This window comes from Mastigoproctus giganteus, chromosome 5 (assembly GCF_048544385.1).
Source record: "Mastigoproctus giganteus isolate SK-2022 chromosome 5, ASM4854438v1, whole genome shotgun sequence".
NCBI classification, from domain to species: Eukaryota; Metazoa; Arthropoda; class Arachnida; order Uropygi; family Thelyphonidae; genus Mastigoproctus; species Mastigoproctus giganteus.
The window spans coordinates 7,632,892-7,643,772 of NC_143579.1; the positions used below are offsets into that span (position 1 = coordinate 7,632,892).

Below are 10,881 nucleotides of genomic sequence, written 5' to 3' on the forward strand. Positions count from 1 at the left end.
GCTGTATAAGCTTGCTTTCTTGCATCATTTGCCACTATACAAGGCAGAGTACAGCATTACCTAAAAGGGATTTTAGGTAATGCTGTACACAGTCATTGAAATTACTGTGACTCTGTACACAGTCATTGAAATTAAATGTTGTTTATTGCATTGACTCATCTTCTAGAATGCTTTGAAAGGAATGGAAGAGTAAAGCAGCATAGATTTTTTTTTTATGTGAACAATTCACCTCATGCCTTTGTTGATAGTTAGATAAGTCCACACAACATAACCATAGAAATTTGCCTAGTAAATTTTTAACACAAAAAAAGGTCAAATTTACTTAAAAACTATTTATAACCATAATATATATTGAAAGAAATCTTAAACAATTAAGTCAAACCTCAATTAGTAATATTGCATAAAGTCATTAATCACTGGTTGTTATATGAGAGGATATGTACATCTCCATCTGACTGTTGTAGGATGTACTCACTAATATTAGCAATTTCCTCAGCACTCACTGTAAAAATTAAAGTAACCAAGCCTAGTGGCAATTATAAAAAGATTGAATTCCCTATAAACCTATTTAGAATTAAAGTCATCATTATAATTTATATTTCACAATTGATGATAAGTTCATTTTTTTTAACAAAGGTCAATGATGTTCATTTTCTGTACTGCTTATGTAAATTAGAGTTTTTAACATAATATCCTCTCCAAAAAAAACAGCAAGGTAGTTAATGATAAATCAAAAGTAAAACATTATTTCCCTTTCACGTTTCATTAAAATTAAAAAAACTGCAATTTATCTTTTCATTCACAAAGCATTATCCAAAGAACAAGTGCACTGGATGTACAAATTAGTTTAAATGGCAAATTGGTTTAAACTGGAGTCTCAAATGGTGGCAAAGTTACATAAGTGATTAAGGCTGCTAAAACTGTTAAATGTGAAGAAAAGTCGGTGTATCCCGTGCATGCAAAATTTTATTTATTTATGTGTGTGTGTGTGTGTGTGTGTGTGTGCACTTTAAGTTGAATATAATAAGCTATTCTAATCCCATAAGTTGCAGGAAGAATATTAAAATTAAGTGAAAGCTAATTCCTTCTTATGTAATCATATATAACATACTTATAAAGATGGACTGAAATTAAATACTCTACCATCACAGAACATTTGTAGAAATAAAGAGGAAGAATAAGGGCAAGAAAAGATAAAGAGAAAGAATGAGAGAAATAAACAGTAACAAATAATAAAGAGAAATAAAGAATAAAGTTCAAACTTTTAGAGCAATGGTTGTATGAAGTGGGATTTTTTTTTTAGTTGCTTTCTTGCATCATATGTCTCTACTAATACTAATAATAAAGAAGAATAAAGAGCAACATAATAAAAGGAAGAAGGAATAAAATAAGGAGATAAATCAAAAAAAAAAACCATTTGTAGGCAAAAAAAGTTATCTTTAATCTAATATCATTTTTCTCCTGATGCCCACCTACCTCAACACATTTTATCCAATGCTTAAGTTTTTTTTTTTTTTTTTTTTATTTCTATTGGCTCAGAACCATCTCTTCACAGCTGCTTTAACTTCTTTATGGAGTCATATCTATTGCCTCAGAGATATTCTTTAAGCTTTGGAAACCAAAAAAAAAAAGTTGCCAAACATATAGTCCAATGGAGGATGTAGAACAGTTTCAGATCACGGCAATAAAATTTTTGCCAATGCTGAAGGGCTGTAGTGAGGTTGCATGTTTCATATTTTGCATATTGAAGCAACACTGTTATATTGCCAAGCCTTACTTGTTTGATTCTTTTCTTGGGATTATTCATTGTTTCATGTGTCAGAGTGAACTGCTTTTTCCCAGAAGAAAGGTCTAACATTTTTAGCAGTCAGAAACTCCATAACTGCCTGTTGTTTGAACTGCATTTTCAAAGATGCTTCCAATTAAAACAGTGAAACTTGTAAAATGAACAACCATATAGAAACACTCTGCACATGTAGTAACTAGTAAGTACAGGGAAAATATAGCTTAAACAAGCTGTGTCACCTAATGCTGAAATTATAAACTAAGACGCATTACTTTTTGGTCCACCTTTGCAATTATATAATAATACAGTGAAACCTCTCTAAAATGGAGACACCATTGGATCAGAAGAAAGTGAGAAACTTTCTTCTGTGATGCTTGAGAAACACACATTATATATCTAAAAGATTGAAAAATACACACACATGTTATATAATTAAGTGTGTGTATGAAGAATTTAGAAGGTACCAGTAATATTCTATCTCTGAAAAGGTATATCCAATGGGGTGGGGGGAGGAATTCACAGCCCCTAAAAAGCTCTAAACCAATACAGTGGTCCCATAAAAACATGATAGTTTGTAAATAACAATAAATTAGTAATGCTATATTTCTAAAGAATAATAATGAAATGGGTCATTATACTGATATTCTGTAATAAAATGACTCATTATAACTTTCTACATAATGGGTCATAACATTCTCTAATGATACAGGTCATTATGCTAAAAAAGGTTGGAATCTGGTTTTCAAAGTCACAACCTGTCCAGTGCAGTTGGGGAGAGGGGTATCTTGGGAAAAACTGAGAACAAAATTAAAAAAAAGAAATCAGAATTCATAAAATTTCTAATGCAGATAACTTCTACACATTTAATGTATACTACTTATGGCTTAAACAGATTAAACTTCAAATAACAGAAACTACACATTTTCTATTGTTACTAGAATGTTAGAGGGCAGAAAGAAATTTACTACTTTTATCTAGGTTGTAAAACACAGGATAGCAGAGGCCACTGAATTCAAGAAGCTTTACTTGCAATAGTTCAGGCCAGAAAACCAAGGTCATATTACTTATCAGGTTACTTGGCATTAACTTCTACATATTTGACACATTTATATGTTCTTCCTGCAAATTATTTTAGGACTATCACATTCAATCTGACTGAATGGATATATGAAAGAATGAACAAATGGAGTGTGTGGTCCAGTAAGATTTAGTATCATTATATTATAGTATAGTAATGCAGCCTCAACTACATCTGTGGGTAGTTGAAGTTAACAGCTTGGGGAAATCCAAAGGTCAGGGATCAGCACCTACATGAGGAGAGAAACACACAAAGTGGTGGGGGTTTTTTTATTTATTTATTTTTTTTTTTGCATTGTACTATATGGCTAATACTAATATATGAGACAATGCATGGTGAAATGGACCTACATATTTTTATTTACATTAATTTAAACAGTTAATTTTATTCTATAATAAAAAACTACCTTAGTTTATTAATGAAATACTCAATTTATGTTAAATTACATTTCATTTAAAATTATCTTAGAAATTTATGTAAAGATATAACTCTAGTAGATGCCTTTTCAGGTACTTGCTGTCTTTACTGCCTGGCCACAGGAGAGCAATATAGTTGCCAGGCAGTCAAGACAGAAAAAAATAACACAGTGGAGCATTACTTTCTCAGACTCAAAGATCTGATGTAAAAAAAAGTGTGCATATCACATAATAAAATATTTCTAGGATAGGTCTTATAAAGAAATGAGGAACACTCATCAGCCCTCCCACTGCCTCAAATTTAGAACATATCAGATATATACCATATCCAAATTCCTTTGATTAACATTATGCCACAGAGTGCTATTAGTATCTAACTTTCAATACCTTCCCTCAAAAATCTGAAGGTTGCCCTAAACAGAATTTTTACTCATTCCATAAAAAAACAAATAAATATATAAACTACTATTCATACAAGATATAATAATTTCATAGAAAATGGATTTTCTCATTCACCGTGTTAAGAAATTCACCTTGTTATAATTTTGACATCACATAATTATTATAATGTATTATTACATTATAATAATGATGATGCCTAACTTCAGTTTGTCTTAAAAATTCATTAAAAATTCAGTTTGTCTTTAAAATTATGTAATAATGATGCAACTGCACTAAACAATGTCATAGTTTGAGGTCTTCTGTCCCAAAATTTTATTATTCTAAGAACCTTTGGCATCTTTCTCATCAACTGTTAGTTGATGAGCCAGTTGTGAATGCCAATAAAAGCAGCAAAGACTTCTTTACCTACATTAACAGATGCCAATAGTTTAACAGTTAATGATCCTATTCAGGTTGCTGACAAATTCAATAGATATTATGCATCTACATTCATATATGAGGAGTTATTTATGGAAACGAATGCCAAAAGTTCATCAAAATCCAGCAGGGAGCAAAACAATAACAGAGAGCATAAACTAACAGGAAAGTGGAAGAGAAATTGTGCAAATGATAAACATAAAAAAGGCACCTGGGGTGGGTGGGATGTATCTAATTATATTACGGGAGACAGCAAAGGAGGTAAGAAAAACCCTTAGGCATAATTATAAGGAAATCTTTGGATTCAGGGAGGTCCCTGTGAACTGGAGATGTGCAAATGTATCCTCAATTCACAAAGCAAGAAATGGTCTTACCAAGAAAGGCTTCAAGTTCTACAAATTACATCTGGAGACTAGGAACCTACAAGGTGATCTGACTGAAGTGTTTAAAGCCTTGAATGGATTGAACAAGCTCAATGCTGATGGTATTCTTCCTCTTGCTCAGACTACACATGAGCGGACATAAATTTGAGTTGAAGGAGGATGGTTCCTTCAGTCAACAGGTGGTTGATTGTTAGCACAAACCTCCATTTGTTGTTGTTGAAGTGGGTGGTTTGAATAAATTTAAGAACTAGAAAAATTACTAGATGGGAAGATGGAGAGAGTTTTTTTTTTTTTTTTTTTTTTTTTGACTGATGCTTTAAGTTTGCTTTCTTACGTCATATACCACTACTGACAAATAATAATAACAGCTCTGAAATAGTGTTGTCCAGGTGGTAATACTCTAGTGAGAATAAGTAACAACACACTTCTCTAATGGTAATGTGGTACTTATTCTAAGTATAAGGGAAAAGCAACTTACGAAGGATTTCACAATATGAGATATAATAATGATGTCTAACGTACAAACTTTGGGTTTGTCTTAAAAATTCAACTATACAGTAATGATGCAATTTCATTAAACAATGTCACAAAATATTTTTAGTGAAACACTATGGTCAGTTGAATGCAATGACAACTGGCAATTTGTCTGTAAAGAAATAAAAAAAAAAAAAATACTATATTAGCAAACTGGGAACAATACAAAAATTTAGAATTAACAAAGAAACAAATTGAATTAATAAAGACACAAATTGTTTGTGCAAGAAAAACAAGTTAGAAAATAATGAGGGGAGGGAAAAAAGATGCTTGTTGAGGCTGTGGTTTCTAGGAGAATATATGGCATACAGCTTTATATTTGACAACAAAATTTAACTAAGCAAAAAATTCAAAAATATTATGAAAACAGCAAATGATGAAACCAGTCTAGCAATATAAATACTTCAAGTATTTAAACCATCCCCAGTTATATAATTGAAGGGTTATGATATTCAGAGTGACTTCTGAATATCATAAGAATCTGTCTCACACCAAGCCTTGGTTACTTATTGTTTACATTTTTCGTAAGATAATTTCACCATAATTTTGACATAATCAGCTCTCTTTCATTATATCACATTTCTTGGCAGCAAAAGCAGCCAGCATAACAACGAGAATGTCAGCAATAAGAAATGGACATGGTTCAAATTCTCATTTGAGATAAGAGGATTTTGTACTTATATTTAAGTGAACTAATACATATGTTGCCCTTCCCATATAGAAGAAAGTCATCTATTCAGTTATATTAGAAGTAGCAGCAAAAAACATAAGCAAACATTTAGCCATGATAATGAGAGCATCCATAGATTCGGGTGGGGGGAGGAAGTCCTTATTAATTGGAAATGTGCAAATCTCTTCCCAATTTATTTGATTTCTGTACAGGGAAAATAATGGAGTAAATAATAGACTAACTGGTTAAAAAAGTAATGCAGGACCATCCAGAAAGGAATAAAGTTATACAGCAACACAGCATGATTATAAATTAATGGTAAATAAAGTTATTTGTTAAGGGGCAGTCTTGTTTGACCAATCTGACTGGTTACTATGATGCAGTAACAAAGGAACTAGATATGAAAAATAATTTTGATAGCACATAATTAGACTTCAGAGTTCGACTTCAAAGCTTGATACTGTTCCACATGAAAGACTACTGCACGAATTGTAGTAGTGTGGCATTAGGGGCAAGTAGTGTAGATGCTGCTATGGATAATAGGATTGTTGAGTGGAAGAGGGGTGGTTATCAGTGGGCACTGCTCTATTCGGACTAATGTTATTAGTGAAATCCCTCAGAATTCAGTGCTGGGTCCACTAGTGCCTTCAATATTTATTAATGATATCCATGAAGAAGCATAGCATATCAGATTAATTCTCTAAATTTACAAATAAAGACTGGCAGGATGTTTCATAAGAGTAATCAAGATGGGAAGTGGCAATTAAAGTTTAACATTGAAAAATGCAATATGGGCAGCAGTAATCCCATAACATACCAATTGGGTGGCACCACACTCCAGCATTAACAGTACAGGTAGTAGAGAATGAAGAAGACCTAGGAGTAGCTGCAGTCAGCCAAAATAATCTGAGCAGTTAGGGCAGCTCATGGGGGTTTCATCAATAACATACAGGAATAAGGAGGTAATTGTTAAGACATATGTTTAGGATGGATGTGGATCTATTGTAACAGGTATAGAATAATGAGATTAATGAGAAAGAACAAAACGGTACACTTACTAAGAAAAAATTAACTAAGTACCTGCGAGGAGATCTGATTGGAGTGTTTAAGACTTTGAATGGATTGAGTATCCTTACTCTTGTTCAGACTGGTATCCTTACTCTTGTTCAGACAACACGCGCACACACACAGTAAAGGGACACAAATTTAAATTGAGGTAGGGTTGTTGCAGGATAGACATGTGGAAATTTGCTTACCATAGAGGGTAGTTGATTATTAGAACAAACTTCTATCTGGTGTTGTGAAAGTGAGTAATCTAAATAAATTTAAGGAAGAATTAGAGAAACAGAGAAATGACAGGTGATGTGGGTAGTGTCTTTTTTTTTTTTTTTTTTTGGATGATGCTCTATAAGCTTGCTTCTTTGCCTATGCTACTACTAATACTAATCAGTTCAGTTTATGAACAGAATTAAAAATGCTCATTCAGCAAACACTTGTAGCCATCATCCAACATCCACCCCCTGCCATTTGCTCTACAAATAATTCACTTTCTCCCTATATCAAAGTTTACAATAGCCGTAAATAAAGTTATTAATCAATACAAACCCTATTTTAAAAGGGATAAAAATTTGGAGAAAGCAAGTAATCTTTATAAAGATTATACAGTTTTCTGGCCAAGCCTATTGGATGCAAATTCTATCCTCTTCTGAGGATAAAGCTGCCTTATTAATATCTTACTTTTACTCTAATTCATTAACAATACAGGTGAATTGCCTCCTATCATACCAGACACGTTTCAGTTCAATGCTTCCCTTGTCTTACCAAAAGGAGATTAAAAGTCTTAACAATCTTGATATCGGAAGTCAACAGGTTCCAATGGCATTTCCCTACACATCCTTAAAACCTGTATTCTGGACTTAATTTCTCTTTTGTGCCACCTTCTTATACTTTCTTAATCCTATCACACTTACTTTAACTCTTTCCAAAGTAATGCAGAAATCCATCAACTGTCAAACATTTTCATTATCTTAAGAACAGGTTTATTTTAGTCTATTATTATTAATAATAGCAGTGGCAAATGATGCAAACAATCAATCAATCACTCTCTAGCTGAAAGCAAATTTTCACTTATCCATCCTGCAACCATCCTTCAATTTCATGTCCCCTTTACATATATTGTCCAAGCAAGAGATAGAATGCCATCAGCATTTAATTTACTCGATCCGTTTAAGGAACTTAAACACTTCAATCAGATCTCATAGGTGCCTAGTTTACAGATTCTGCAATTTGCAGAACTTGTCTTTCTTTGTAAGGGTACACTTTTATGTTCCAGACTTAACTCTTAAAAAAAAAAATTGTCTTGATCATTTCAAGATGCTTTGCCTTCATTAATATGTTTACTTTAACACCTAAGTGAAAGTAGTCTCAATTAATAACGATTTTTATTAGTTTGCTGTTATTCGTAACATGACTTTTTTTTTTTTTAAATCATTATATCTTATTGAAAACATTTGAATTCCAACAGAGTTGGAATTCAAGTCTACAAATCTTTTTGTAAATTTGTATATTTGCACAAAATATACAAATTTTTGAATTCCATTTTTTCAAATATACAAATCTCTAATTCAATATAGAATCAAAAAAAAATTAATTCTACCACTAAGAACTTCATAAATTAACTTATATATTTCTATCACAATTATCAGTGGCAGGGAAGAGGGATATAAATTCTGCCTCTTTTCCGCTCCACTCTGCTAATTGTTCAAAATAATAACTTTCCGCTTTATTTATTTATTCTCCTAATTTTTTATTATTACGTATTTTTCTCTAAAACTTGACATACATAAAAAGCCATGACATTGCCCAATGATACAAAGGCAATATATCATGGCAATATCATGTGCAGGTTTGCAATTCGACGAGATATAACAAATTATAACATAATGGTAATTTTCCAACTGAAATATATTAATATCAAACATATATGAGATATTAAGCATCAAACACCATACCTCCACCGCTAATGTAACAGTAATATGGAAATCTCCAAAAATTACTTAATCCCAATGCCTGGCAGACAGAACATAACAAAAAATCGAGTTTTCGGTACCACTGTGGTCGAGTTGATTTTTCGTAAACAACTTCATTGGAATCATTTTCAGATACTTCGGATTCTTCTTCATCCACCGCTGGTAATACAGACATAAAATTCAAATCGCGAAGTTCCGGCAAAGAGCGGGACATTCTTCTACTACAGCCAACAGTAGGAATACACAAGTTTTCAACCTCGACTTCATTTACGCGGCCAATGTAGGATGCAGGACGAGATATGAAAGATGTTGACCTTACCAAACCCAACCTTTCGTCTCCAAACTCTTCTCCGGGTACCACTGTATCGGCCGCCCCAAAAGTAAATTTTGTTGTCTTTGTATCATGCGCTGGAGATGGGATATAAAATACGGGCACCGACCGTCCATCCAAACTTGTAGCCGATGGACTGCTCATAAGAACAGTGTTGCCGAATGATTCAGAAGCTGAATGTGGTCGCTCTGCCTTCTTATTCCTTGGCCGTTTCATTGGTATTTCATCCATTTTAGCTTAGTGAATATTAGCTACCAGTTTTATGGTCTTAAATTTGCAAAACAATAACTCTACAGTACTTAAATTAAGGATTTTCGGTGGCTTCACAAGACAACTCCATCACGTATCGCCATACTCCCGCTGCTTCTCTTGGTGCCGTTACTTAGAGTAGTCTACTAGGCAGTTTAATCTTTCCGTACCCTAGATATACCGACAAAATTATTTTATTAACAATTAAGAAGTCTTTAAAATGGCGAAGTTATATCACTCTCTGTAATTAGTTGAAAGAAATTTTTTCACATGTGCGTTAAAAATTACTACAATGAAATTTACTCTGTGTGAAGAGTAATCAGTCCTTGTTTTATTCAAGCAATTGAATATAAAAATTTCAAATTGAGATTTTTTTTTTCTTTAGGAATTTTTTTTTTTTTTTTTGCTTCTTCACCCTATTGACCATCATGAACAACAAACACTCTATGATTGAAAGATGGATCGGATATTAATTATCTGGTAATCTAACACGATAAACATTAGAAAAAAAGCAACACAGTAAACCTCAGTGATAAATTTATACTGTGCTGTCTCTGGGTCGGTCAATGTTGAAACAATGTGATCCTAAATAATCAGTTTATAATTTAGAATCAAAGACACCTTTCTTGATAATTGAGTAATTTAACCTCCAATTCTTAGTATTTAGATTAAAAATATACAGTAATTATCGAAGTTAAACTAAATATTCTGCAATAAAACCAAAACACAGACTTATCGTTTTCCTTCAAAAAGAAAACGAAGTTTCTCAATCACTGTATTAACATTATTACTGTGAAAGAACAAAAAGGAATGCACTAATGTTGCATTTTTGGAGTTTACATTATTTGAAACAATGTTTCTTAAACTTCTGCTTCTGAGATTCTCTTTTTTGAAAGTATCAAAATCAGATTTTGGCGCACTTGCCATAAGGTTAGTTCTTTCACCTTTTTGGCTTTGATGTGATTTGTTTTGGTACACCCATTCCCCTCCAAGCATCCTTGGAAATGCATTGTGCATAACCACATAAAGTTGTTATCTTCCTCCCCTCCTTCCCGAAAAGGATACAATAATTTTCATACAGGATATTTTTACAAGCTTTTACTAAGGCAATCTTAATGAACGAATTACTATCCGTTTATTAACAATGTTGTCCATAAAGAAGATAATTATTATTCGTTTGATTCTAAAATCCCCTCCTTTCGAGTAATTCATTGGATAACTGTGTCTTCTCCTTCATACTAAATTTTAAAAATGCCTGGCTGTAATTCCATTGCCAACAGAAATTCAAATAGCAGAACTTTTATGGTTTTTTTTTTTTTCACACCGTGGACGAGTTAGTTGAGCCAATAAACAGATTTGACTTTGTTTTTTTTTAGATTTAGATAGATTTATTTTTTTATTTTTTATTTTTTTAGATGTGCTCCTGTGCAGCTGGTTTGCAATGGATCCGGCTGTCTGATGTCGGTCCCTCTTGGCCTGTAGGAGTATATAGCGGTCATCATTGGGCGTTGTTTTTCGTGGACGACCAACACTGGTCCTTCGAACAGCTGTACCTGTCGTTCTGCAGGCCTACCACGCACGTGAGA

At 32.8% G+C, this 10,881-nt stretch overlaps 1 protein-coding gene across 1 annotated transcript in view; it reads right to left on the minus strand.

Annotated features, from left to right (window-relative positions):
- The window catches only part of LOC150085148 (sodium-dependent dopamine transporter-like), a 176,652-nt gene extending 167,237 nt beyond the window's left edge, over positions 1-9,415 (minus strand). The window contains exon 1 of the mRNA XM_090373849.1: positions 8,698-9,415. Coding sequence (XP_090229975.1) covers positions 8,698-9,277 — 580 coding nt within the window. The 5' untranslated portion in view covers positions 9,278-9,415. The remainder of the gene's footprint in view (positions 1-8,697) is intronic.
- Between the last annotated feature and the right edge of the window lie 1,466 nt (positions 9,416-10,881).